The sequence below is a fragment of the Oryzias latipes genome, chromosome 21 (genome assembly GCF_053564925.1).
Source record: "Oryzias latipes strain Hd-rR chromosome 21, Olatipes_Hd-rR_3.1".
Lineage (NCBI taxonomy): Eukaryota > Metazoa > Chordata > Actinopteri > Beloniformes > Adrianichthyidae > Oryzias > Oryzias latipes.
The window spans coordinates 20,895,118-20,908,057 of NC_136257.1; the positions used below are offsets into that span (position 1 = coordinate 20,895,118).

Genomic DNA, 12,940 nt, shown 5'->3' on the forward strand with positions numbered 1-12,940 from the left:
AAATGAAACAGAAACTCGAGGGAAATGGCATGCATATCAAACTCCAAGGTTGACCATCAGACTGCCAAGGCGGCTGTGCTGTTATAGGGCGCATCGGTTTGGTCCCTTGCAGTTTATAATTTCAACCACTAGATGGCGACAAATTACTGATATAGAATCTCCCATGTCTTGGGAGAAAAAAACGCAATGGGGAATTTTATTATTCTGCACACCGCTGTTGCTCTGGAGTCCTGCATACCAGTCATGACAGATAGACGAGTCTAAAACGTGCAGGTAAGAAAATACATCGTAGCTTCAATAGTTCATGTGTTGCATTTGCGCCGTTGAGACGCAATTATTGTTTTTGGTAGTGAGTCCCCAGCTTAGCTTTTAGCAGGGCTATAGGAGGCTGAAGATGCTAGCGGTGTGTCAGGTAGCAATGCTAATAAGTTTTGAGCAAACCAGTAAATCAACAGCGCTGTTTTTGGCTACGTGTTATTTAATGAAAGGTAAAAATTTATTTACAATATTACTACTTAGGAAAGAACACAACAGCTATTTATAATAGGTCCAAACTGACAGTAAATGTCAACAAAAGTAATATTTGTAGATGCTAGATAGCTAATCAGGTTCAAGCAGGCCACAAAATTTAACATGCGCAGAACAACTTCCGGTAAGACAAATTCAAAGTAAGACTGAGACTGGGCTCAGACTAAGCAAAAAAGCATTGTTAACGTTTTTTTTAAATTAGTGGTCCACTTCCGTATTATATTGTTTGCTTTAAAAGTCCATTTAATTTTATTGAATAGTCCATCTATGTAAGAGATAATGTTCAAAATAACACATTAAATTGTTTACACCTTTACATTCAATTCTATTTTAAACACCTGACATGTTATTGTGTGATTTATATTCACACACGCTGTGAATAGAACACATATATTGTGTGATCATTTAATGTCTCAAAATGTGTTGATTATGCTTAATTTAGTTGTAGGTTGGGAAATGTATTTTTTTAAAAACATTTGTGTTGCAGTTTTGTATTTTAATTTAAATTATAAATCAGTTTTTTTTCCCCACACTTACGTACGTATTTGTATATTTCAGTCATTTTTCTTTGGCACCGAACTAGTAATTAACAGACTTGTTAAAACACTTTTATTTTGGAGACATCTTCCTATTTCTCTTGAAGCGGAAGTTACCTTTAATGCGACATCAGAATTTACAAGCGCGGTTTGCTAGTTGACTAACTAGAGTCTCAAAGCAGATAACCTCAGTGACACAGTGAGTGTGTTTGCATCCGGATGTTTGCGTGTTTTTTTCACTGTAACAGATATTTTACCAGTGCCAGTGTCTACCGGGTCAGTCTGTGTTTTCTTTTACTTTGAAACCACACATCAAAGTGTCAGCAAACTGCTACGTTAGCTAGCTCGGTGTGAAGCTCGAGCCATTGCTAACGTACATTATTTAGTTGTCGAGGTCTAGCACTGAACTCCGAATAATAAATGGAAACTCGGTCGTGAATATTAAGCAAAAATACACACAAGGTTATCATTTGGTAAACGTGATGACAAAAATGTTTTTTAAAAAATATGCAAGTTACCCAACAAAACTTTTAATGTTGTCTTAAATCTATATTAGCCATAATAATCGTTCTTTTGCCAAAAAGAGCTGCTGAAGTGGATTTGCATCACTTCACACTGTTTATCTCGTAAGATAAGATTGCAGGATGAGCTGACCCAGTTACAAAAAAGTTGACACAATGTTGACATAGTTTTCTTTTGTGGGATCACAAACACAAATGTAATCATGTAGCTAAAAACGTTTAAAAAACCTAATTTGTTTCTGCACAGAACAAATAACAATAGAACATATCTAGAAGCAGAAGGACATATTTAAAAAAAACCTTGACATTGAAATCAGGCCAGTGTTCTTTTCATGCTTCAGTAACAGTAAAGAATTGTGTTATATATATATATTATTGTCCACTGATAAGCAACATTTGTTTTATTTTAGTCCAAATTGGATGAATTACTTTCATCTTGTTGCCATAGACTATGAATAAAAGTTAAAATTTCTCTGTTATGTCGATTTTATATCTGTTATTCACATGTATTTGGTGTTTTTTCCTACCGGTAGCTAAGACAATTTCTGTCACACTCCCCTGATAGAGCTTTTAGCCTGTGATTATGAGACAGAATGCAATATCTTAACTCCTGTGTAGATTAACAGCTAAAGTGTGAATAGTTTAGGTTAAGATTAGGGATGTGCAAAGTTAATTTGGACATTAGTTGAGCAAATATGATTTTGATATGGATATCTTTGTATTTGTTTGACATGAAATTTTAGTCCAGTGTAAATTTGAAATGGCAAATTGTGCAATTATTGTTTTTGGAGAAGTTAACTTCTGCTTACATGCATTTTAGTGGCAAGTTGGACGAAAAAGGGAAATTTAGAGATTTAGGTTGCAGGGGTTCCTTGGACATTGTTCTAACAGCCTGCCCTTTACTTTTTTGCTTTTTTAATAGGGTTTTCACTACAGTCTTATTTCTATCAACTGTCATATTGTTTGGTAATTATAAATAATTAAGTTTGGTCTTGATACTTGGTGTCAAACCAACAGAAAAAATCCCAAATGAGTGTTTTTGATGTGGAAACATTGCTTTTATTTTCTCATCTCTGTAGGCTCAAGACGTACTCAATGTAAGATGAATGCGGAGGACAAGCTGGAGGGCATGCTGCTGAGGTGTGGGAGCGGGGGCATCGATGGAGGCAGCAGAGTTAGCCTGGGCGGTGGAGGGCTGGTGGTGATGACCTTAGGGGAACGCTCCCTGGCCAATCACCCGCTCTTGGCCGAAGACGAGGATGACGAGGACGATGACGAGGACTTGACCGGAAACTCTCTGGTTACTCATGACCTTGTTCCTCCCGAGCAGCTGATGATGCAGGAGGAGGGGACAAAGAATGGTGGAGAGGAGGAGGAGGAGGAGGAGGGAGGAGGAGGAGGCGAGGTGGGAGTGCATTTCCCACTAAAGCTCACCAATAAGTTGCCGTACTTGCTGCATGTGCCAGTGAGTTCTTGCTCGTGAAATACTGATTCTGATAGTATTTTATTTGTTTCTTATTTATTCTTTTGCCTTGAGGACTTCCGGTTTGTCAAACTGCATTATAATCAGTAGCATGAAACAGTTTGTGTAGATGTCTTTGTTGGAATTGATGATTTCTTAGAGCTACGTTTTAGACAAGTGTTTCTCTTTCTCAAATGATCTTAGTCCAATATCGAACAAAACAGTACAATTTTCACAAAGCCCTTTTTTTTGTCAGCTTTTTCCTACAACAAGATTTATGCCTTAGTCCCAACTGCCCTTATGTTTGGATACAGGCTGTTCCTTTGGCACGCAGGTGTCCCGCACGAAATTTTAAGATCACAGACACTTTGGTGAGCCCATAAAGCAAAAACATTCATGAACATTTTATTTTCTACAAGCATGCAGCTGGCAACAGGTCCTAGTGAACACGCACACAACACAGAAGTGGAAATAAGGGGGGAATAGGTGAGTGGCAGCTCCGCCCCAAACCCCGCACACACCGTTAGAGCTGTTTAAGTAATAAGTCATGCAGCCTGCCTGGAAGAAATCAGACAATCAGAGGGTAGTTGGTGTAGACATCCTACAGGCGTCCTATGGGTCCCTGCGTGTCACGTGCACACCCAGTGTGTGCGGCATTCATAAGGAGCCAGGTTGCACACCCTACTAACGACTGTGAGTGCAGCATATGGACACTGTACAACAGCATCATAAATCTGTGGAACTTATATTAATTTGACAAAGAAAAACCTATTGCCAAACACACGACAATGGTACGTTCCTTTTTATTTTTTCCGGCGCCCCTTGAGACACACCCTTTAAGATGCAGTCCCACCGACCTGTCTACAACCCTCCATTAGCCCAGACGACCCAAAATGTAGTAGATGTTTAGCCGGTTATTAGCTTTTTAGCATATTCCAACTTTTGGACAAACATTTTTTTGATCAAATTTTTATTTAACCTCTGAAGGCTTAAGCTTTTGTCTGATAGGCTTTTTTTAAATGTGTCTCTCCCAGTTACCGGTAATTCAAATGAACTACTGTGGAAATACGGCGTCCAAACGTGTGGACGCTAGATCTTAAGAAGTTCAAGAACAGTAGAAAAGCTTGACTGTCAGTCTGCTTTCTTTCGTTCACACCCATCTTTGTTTTCTGCTCTTACTGAGTAAGAGAAACTGCAAAACACACAAAGGTCTCTACATTTTTTAAAGGGAATGAAAAACTTTTTTGCTTAAACTATAAAATAGACACAAGTTAATAAAACCGCTCATCTGAAGAGTAAAAAAGTTAAAACCAAGTAGGAGCTTCTTGAAGCCTCCTAACTTCTGCTGCTAAAATGTTGTCTCCAAGCGTCCGCAAACTGATAAGAATCCAGCAAAGATTTCACTCGTATTAAATCAGTGGACAGATCTGCAAATGCTCCAGCAGAAGACACAGCCCTAATCTCTGTATCACAGTTATTTTAGGACCCCAGGTTCCCCTCTGTTCTCTTACGCCAAAGGCAGCTCCTCAGCGAGGCGCCCTCGCTTTGTTTGATTCTCCTCCACCTGGCTATTTTCACCTGCCAGACCCGTGTAAAACGGGCGTCTGGCTGAAGGGCGCCTAAAGTAGGTCATCTGCCATATTAAATCTCTTGACTATCTCCTGGTCTAACTTTTCTTTTGTTTTTTTACAGATGAACATCAAGCAGGAACTGAAGCTGTCTGACCCAGCTGCCCATAAAAAGAAGGACCAAAAAGCTATTAAAGACCTGATTGTTTCTCCCAAGAAGAAAAAGAGGAAGCAGCGCTCACCAGCAAAGGTGCAAGGCCACTTTTACTTGAGATGTTTGTTTGTTTTTTTACCGACATAGCTGGAAATGCCGTTAGTGATTCACAGTAAATTTCTCAAATAGCATAACCTGAAGTGTTTCCATATTGTTTTGCTTTTTGTTAGATTCTCAACATGAATGAGGAGGGACTGCTGGGCCTACAGAACCCCAAGTGTCACATTTGTGTTCACTGTAATGCTGCATTCCGAACAAACTACCACTTACAGAGACACGTCTTCATTCATACGGGTACGAAGAACCACAATCCACTTCTATTGATGTCTAGCCTTCAAATGGGACATTTGGACTGTTTTTCCATTAGCTTCTGAATTGGTATGTGCTGTAATGTTGTTGTTTTTTTCTTCAAAAGGGGAAAAGCCTTTTCAGTGCAGCCAATGTGACATGCGGTTCATTCAGAAATACCTGCTGCAGAGACACGAGAAGATCCATACAGGTGAGTGGTAAACCAGTTACCCTAGGTATTTGTCTGGATTCTATCTATTACCGTAATTCTCGGACTATAAGCCGCTACTTTTTTCCTGCGCTCACAGCCCTGCGGCTTATTCAGTGACGCGGCTAATTTATGGATTTCCTTGGTGGCCGCCATGTGCGGACTTTCGGATTCAGTGAATGGTTTGAATTCTTTATCTAACACCAAGCCCAAGTCATTTGTTTTTCAACACACTAAGCAGCCAAACAGCATGGTTGTCACTTCAGGTCTTAGACACTTCAGTCATGGTTCAAAAAACGAAACACGCATGCCCGGCCGCATCCCAGAATCCTTTGGTGCCGTTAGACCCAACGTGCACGTGATCGCCGCTACAATATGATGCAGCTTTCAAGTTAAAAGCAGCGTGAAAAAATCCACCATCACCAACGGGATTGGAAAAGCCGGTCAGCTGCGTGACGGAGAGAACAGCGCATGTGTGAATAACATCAGCCTTTATTTTGTCGGGACACGACTGGAAACACAAATCCACGTAATCGTTTGTACGGTTTCTAAGGACTGACCGGAATTTTGCATTGAAAAGCTCACAGCCTCCGTGTGAGCTGGAGACATGTTCTCCTGGCTGCTGCTCGTTCACATAGAGCTGCGGGGCCGCTGGCAGTCTGATGGCTCCCACACGTAACAACGCATCCGCCCCTCATCCACAAAACGTACAGTTTTAAGTCTGATTGCTCTGCACAGACACGATTTCCTCCTCCCTGTAGCCGCCCTGGCCAAAGGTGAGAAGATAGGAAGGGGAGCGCGCGGGGCGAGCGCGGAGCTCAGAGGCGTCCGCGGAACTTCTGACGCACGCGCCGCACTGAGGCGCGCGCTTTTCAGTCGCCGCTGCTTTATTTTACTTTTTTTTTTTTTTTTTTTAACCAGCCCTGTTAGTACCATAATGCTGCCGCGACACAAGCGGAAGGAGAGCTGTTCCTGTTCACCCCTCCATGCACTGCTGCTACTTGCTCATTTTTAAACACGTACAACAGTGTGACGAGCCGGGCGTTGGCCCCGCCTTTAGCCCCTAAGACTCATGGGAAATGGGGGATCGCGGATGTAAATTTCCTCATCATAACTGAGGGATGTAATGTTGATTATATGGTTACTGTTTGTAATTTTATGTGTGATACCTAGATTGTCAATAAGTAAAAAAAACTAAAAAAAATAAAAATAAATAAATAAACCATAACTGAGGAACTTGTGAACAGAATAGAGGTCCATGCTGTTTGGCAGATTTGGGCGTATTCACATGCATGAGCCAGAGGCAAAGCTGACTCCTCCCACAGTGTGGTAATGAACCTTACCCTTGCTGGGAGTCGGGACGTGAGTTGTCAGGTTTACCACATGCGGCTTTCACTACGATGCGGCTTGTGTATGTACAAAAGTGGTTAAACACGTGAAAATGGGCGGGTGCGGCTTGTAATCGGGTGCGTTTTATAGTCCGGAATTTATGGTACTTTAGTCTTAATAAAGCTGTTGCTGTTGTTGTTTTTGTCCTTTTGGGAAGGTGAGAAGCCTTTCCGCTGTGACGAGTGTGGAATGAGATTTATCCAGAAGTATCACATGGAGCGACACAAGAGGACTCACAGTGGAGAGAAGCCGTACCAGTGTGATTACTGCCACCAGGTAGCACTAACTTCTGTCTGCTTTAGAGGAATTGTAGCTGTTCAGATTCATGTTTACTTACAAGGCTGCCTTAAAGCAGGTTCACAAAAACAATCTATCCCATACACGTATGTGAGATATACATTCTGTTCCTCCTGGGGAACAAACAAAAAGAGTACTTGGAGATTCTGCAAGTTGAAAGAGGTCTGTAATGTTTGTCAAAGATACACTACACTACATCTGTGAAGGACTGAATTCAAGAAAAAGAATCCAGAAAATCACATTGTATGATTTTTATTATTTTTTTAAAGATTTTATTTGTATGATGGTGTGGATAGATCTTCCATCCATCCATCCACCCGCCGACTCCTTATTGGGGTCACAGTTTGCTGAGTTGCTTTTCTAGCTACCGCTGAGCTAAAGTGGGGTACACCCTGATCTGGTCGAAGCAGAGCCTGGATAGATTTGACTTAATCATTTTTAAAATTAAACTTTTATTTATATTTTTATTTTACCAATACAAATGGGTATGATTTCATTGCTCTCTCTTTGAGTTTTACTGCTGACATTATACACAGCCAGAGAGAAATATAAATATTCTAAAATACTATTATAATCTAGAAATGTAGCATTTTTAAAGTGGACTACTTTTCCGCAATACAGAAAAATACTGGAAGACTTCCGGAGTTTTAGGAACTTTGCATAGTAAGAACAACATTGATGGTTAGGTATTATTATTCTTACCTTTTTTTATTTTTTAGCAAACAGAAATTTCCTGTGTGGTTCTACAATTTTGGAACAGACCCCACCAGTTTTGTTAAAGAGGAAAGCTGTATTTTGTGAAAAACAGCAACTTTGTATTTTTTTTCCTTTTAAACTTGTGTTTGTTTAAGTTGCTATTAATAGTTTTAGATTGAAAAGGCAGGATTTGACCTTTCTTTGAAAAATCAAACTAAAAAATGTAGGATTAAGGAGGAAAGCGCAAGTACAATCATTTAAAAACTACAGTAAATTGTGTTGAAGTTCTTCAAACTTGACGGACAAGCTCTAGAAAATTAGATAGAAAGCTATGTGTTTGCTTTATAAAACTAAATAGATGTCCGTTCTGATAAAGTGATGTTTCAAAGAAAAACCTTTCTGTTCTAAAAAAGCAGAATGTTTCCAGATGAAGTGTTTTTTTTCCCTGGTTGGAGTAACGCTAAAGTGTGGGCTTTGTGTCTTGTGTTCACAGTACTTCTCCAGGACAGACCGGGTCTTGAAGCACAGACGGATGTGCCACGAAAACAGAGAAAGGAAGTCCAGCAAAGCCGCTGCTGACGTTGGACTTTTGCGGGAAGCGGGCTCTCCGGGCTCACCGCTTCTTCCCAAAGAGCGCTCCCTCCCCAAGAAGAAGCGTCAAAAGTGCGCGGAGAAGAATCCGGGCGCCTCCACATTTGCTCCCCAGACGGGCAACCTGTTTGACGTTGGGGAGGCGGTGGAGAAGGAAGAACGGAGTCCAGGGAAAAGCCCATCGCTGTGCTCTGGATCCTCTAAGGTGAAACACGAGTATGTGATAGCAGGCTACGGCGTGGAGCCTCCTGAGGAAGCATCCGGGCAACACGAAGATGGACCGCTGTCCGCAGAGGAGGCCACCCCGCCTAAAATAGTGCTGAAAAAAGTTCCAAAGAGGATTCTGAAGCAGTTGGGCGAGCAGACACCTCCCTGCTTGCCCACTTTGTCTTCTTTTGACGAAAACGATAAGGTGGCACAATACACCTTTGAAATTGTGGAAAAGCAAGGACTCTTGGACGTGGAAGGCAACACGGAGCTGGAATCGGTTGAAACTCTCCAAGGGAGACCCCCAAAACCTGCAGCCAGCAGCACCAACTACGACGATGCGATGCAGTTTCTGAAGAAGAAACGTTACCTTCAAGCTGCGGCGGCCAGCACCAACAGCGTCCGGGATTACGGCAGCATCTCCTGCCAGCCTGCCACCGCGCAAACCGTGGTGTCGACCATCATCGACGAAACTGTCCCTGCCACCATTTTGGATCCGCAGCCAATCAACGCAGACCTGAAGGCACCTCACGAGAAGCACGTTCTCCCCGATGAGGTCCTGCAGACTCTACTGGACCACTACTCCAACAAAGCTAACGGGCAGTCAGACATTTCCTTTAGCGAGGCTGACACGGAGGTAACATCCAGCATATCTATAAATTCTTCTGACGTCTCAGACAGCAGCCCCATGGAAAGCCTGGGGGCTTCCAGCGTCCAGCCGCATGCTTCCACCGAAAAAGTCAGCCTCTTGCAAGAATATTCAAAGTTTCTCCAGCAAGCGCTGGAGAGGACGAGTCAGAATGACAGCTACCTGACCAGCCAGAGCCTTAGCTTGGTCTCTGAAAACCCCACGTTAGCTGGACAGCCTCTGTTCTCCACAGAGAAGCAGTTTCCCTCCCCCGGCAGGTTTAAATCAGGGTTAAGCTCCCCGCTGAGGTCCACGTTGGACAAACCTCACTTTGGATTGCTGGTCGGAGACTCCCAGCACTCCTTTTCGTTTTCAGGCGACGAGACCACGACTCCCTCTGCGGTGTCGCCGTCTGAGGACGACTTCCTGGACCAGGTCTCGCCCTCTAAAAAGTCCGACTCCTCGCAGGGCATCCTGCAGACGTTCCAGATAAGCTCTTTTGATCAGAACTTCAAATCGCATTTCCACGCTTCAAGATCCGGACCGTCCTCGCAGTTTACTGTCGCCAACGGGCAAGTAAGCGTTCGAGGGCCCAGCACAGACTTCTCCGAGTTTCCTTTAGTCCGAGTCACCGAGACCAGGTCTCAACTGAACTCCTCCCCCGATGTGTCGACCAGCGAATCTTTTGGCTGAAGGAAATGAGGACGGGGTCATATCAGCAGCACTTTACAACCTCTTTTTTGTTTCCTCTTGCCAAAACTAGTCCTTCTGCAAACATGTCACTCTTTTCTTTAAGCAAAATAAATCCTGTTCTGCTTCTTTACGCCCTCATCCAATAACCCTGATAGACGAATACATCCTACTATAATTAGGATTTCCCTCGTGACTAAAGAAATTCTTCTGGAATGTACACTTAGAGATTATATGACCAAAGTTTAATGTAGAGATTCGTTCATATTACTGCCATTGGTTAATTATCATTGTTGTCTGTAAAAACAAAAACCAACGTATTCACTTTCAATATTGCAATATTTCCACTTAAAACTCGAGGCTGGATTCCTAGATGCTTTTTTTTGTTGTTGTTCATATTGTTACTACCTCCCCTCGCTCTTAACCTGTTTGGACAGTAGACTCTTTGAAGAAGTTCTACTTTCTCTGGCTCCTCAGGCAGACCATCACAACAACAATAGCACAATCATTCTTCACTTTAAGGCTGAGATGTCTCCAGGATCTGTGTAACAGAAAAGTGAAATGGAGTTTCTTGGTTTGAAATTTTCAAACATTTTGAGCATTATCTGAGCATTATTACAAATCTTAGAGGCCCACTCCGATGAATAGCATGTTCTTAACATGTTCTTGAGGCATTTTTCCGGCGATCGAGGACAAATATAGAGAAAATTGCGTTCAAAACTGTATTTCTTTATTCAGATCGCTGTGAATCAGGAGCAGGGATGCCAGAGGTACAATCAGCGGGCTACAAGCTCTGATACCTCCACTTGCAGACAGACGGATTCATGTACGTCTTTGTTTTCCTCGTCTGAGCTGACATCTGGCTCAGAACTGTACGGCTGGATATTGTTAGTATTGTAAGCTCTGGGTTGTAAATTAGCAGGATGATGGGAATTGAGGGCAGGCTTACTCCATGCCAGCAGCCCCGCCCACAACTCTGAGACAAATTTCTCTGTCCTGCTTTTCCTTATGTCCTAGAAAATGACAGAAAATGTCTTGAATTTGGCTAAAAACGGCAAATCGCCATTACAAGACCACTGGGAACCCTTATAATAGATCAAAAGATGGTCGGAGTGGGTCTTTAATGCGTGTGAAGGCAGTGGTTTTAAACTTTATTTAAAAAATTCTTTTATTTGAGTTGTTTCAAAGAGCTGCACATTTGTTAGAGTGGCAGGATAATTCTTAATTTCCTTCTTAAAATCAGAATGAATTTCTGCACAATTTGCACATCCTCTGCATGATCGCAACCGTTGAAGAAGTTTAAAGTGGAACTAATCAATGAATAAAAATGATTCGAATTCTGAAACTCCAACCATAGTTTGATCACTTGAATGCACATGGCTTTTTCTGCCACAGTTCGAGGTACTTAGTAGTTGTGAAGCTGCACAGGTTTTTAGGAAACTGATGGAATGACAGCTGAAATATAGAACGTGGAGCCTGGATTTACTTTGCTTCTGTGCCTTTTGCTTTTCTTTCTTTTGCTTGAATTTCAGCACTTCCTCACACAATCATTCCTGCAGATGCAGGTGTGTGGTTTTTTTCTTTTTCTTTAAAAAAAAAAAACTCTGTCTCTGCTTGGATCCCATGTTGCACAATCACAGGCAATTGTCAACCTATTCACATTGCAATATACTGTAAAGAGGGAAACTTATTTAAATATCTTTTCTTTTTTAAAGTTTTAGACAGAAATATGTTGTATCTTATGCACTGTTGGGTGAACATCCTATTTAAATTGTTGTTCTTTAATATGTTTATAATCACATCCGCTATGTGACCCATTTGATGGGATTCAGTCTTCTTTCGGGCCTTTTTTTTTTCTTTTTTCTCCGAAACCATGCAGTTGCAAAACCACAAGTGGAGGATGAGTGAGGTCTTTTCCATCATAAATGCTTTACATTTGTAGATAAAACAGGTGATTTCTCGCTTGTTTGTGCGTTTATCAGCTCCATCACATGCAGTTTGAAAGCGGCGTTTGCGTCCCTCGCCACACATTCGGGGACAACCATCACCACGTTATTTATCCCATCCTGTCTTCTACATCATCCACCATTCCCTCTAGAATGTAAAATATAAATAAAAACACTTATCCTGCTGTAAATATGTTGTAAATTTTGTTTTACTGAATATCTAGAAAGTTGTCATCTTAAGCATTTGAGATGTTACAATCTGACAAGCTCCTGTGCGCTGTATCAAAACTAAATTTCTTTTAAAAAAACAACAAAAAAATGACTATTTAATTTCTCTGCTTTTTGTACGTTTGAGCAACTAAATAAGCAACTTAACTGTAAACGGAAACAAAAATTAGAATTTGACTCCTGAAAGCCCCTATTCTGTATTTATTTATGTTCGTTTAAAGGAAAACCACCTAAAACTGTTTTTTTTTAATCAAAAAGTCCCTAATCGTGTGGATAATTTTGTTTCAAAAGAACACCACAGATGAGATATTCTGCTATATAATATTCCCCTTTTTCTTTATCAATAAAAGTGTAAAACAGATTAAGTATGAACATTTCTATATATTTCTTTTTTTTTCTAGTAACTGTTAGTCTCATGGCCATAAGTGTCCTTGTGTAAGCTAGAGGAAAAAAAATGTTTGTAAAATGATCTGAACTTTTTGATAAAAAGCTATTTTTGAAACATTGTCATTTAATGCACTGATATGTACAGTAAATCACGATGTACCGCCATTAATCTGTCATTTGAGTCAAGATCTCACATTTACAGGTGCATAATCTAAAGTTTGGTCTCTTGGAGTGAACCTGTTTTATGAATAATGTGCAGCTTTCATTGTAGCTGAATAATCAGTCAAGTAACCTTGTATGATTTGTTTTTTGCAATTTAATATGATTTGTAAGCAATCTGATTTGAAATTGTTTCTGTTGTGCGTCATGTCTTTATGAATAAAGTTATTCACATTTGTGAGCTCAAATGGTTTCCTGTTGTGCTAGCAAAAAAAATAAAAGTATTAGTTAGCTACATTTGAACCTTTTCTGCTAAATTGACCTCTACCACAAAGTCATATTTTTATGCTTTTATTAAATAGTAATCACTTGTAACGTTTAAAGCTTGGGGAATTCA

At 41.0% G+C, this 12,940-nt stretch overlaps 1 protein-coding gene across 3 annotated transcripts; it reads left to right on the plus strand.

Moving 5' to 3' along the window:
* The first annotated feature begins 143 nt into the window (after positions 1-143).
* Positions 144-12,791, plus strand: znf148 (zinc finger protein 148). Of its 3 annotated transcripts, none has more exons than XM_011489671.4 (7): positions 144-273; positions 2,665-3,050; positions 4,740-4,865; positions 5,000-5,123; positions 5,245-5,328; positions 6,872-6,990; positions 8,201-12,791. In XM_011489671.4, the coding sequence occupies exons 2-7, from the start codon at positions 2,688-2,690 to the stop codon at positions 9,824-9,826; spliced, it is 2,442 nt and encodes an 813-aa protein (XP_011487973.1). In that variant the 5' UTR covers positions 144-273; positions 2,665-2,687; the 3' UTR covers positions 9,827-12,791. The 3 variants fall into 3 exon arrangements, with proteins under 3 accessions (XP_011487973.1, XP_004081745.1, XP_011487972.1); XM_004081697.5 differs by lacking the exon at positions 144-273 and adding an exon at positions 1,165-1,263; XM_011489670.4 differs by lacking the exon at positions 144-273 and adding an exon at positions 1,201-1,340.
* Positions 12,792-12,940: the final 149 nt, after the last annotated feature.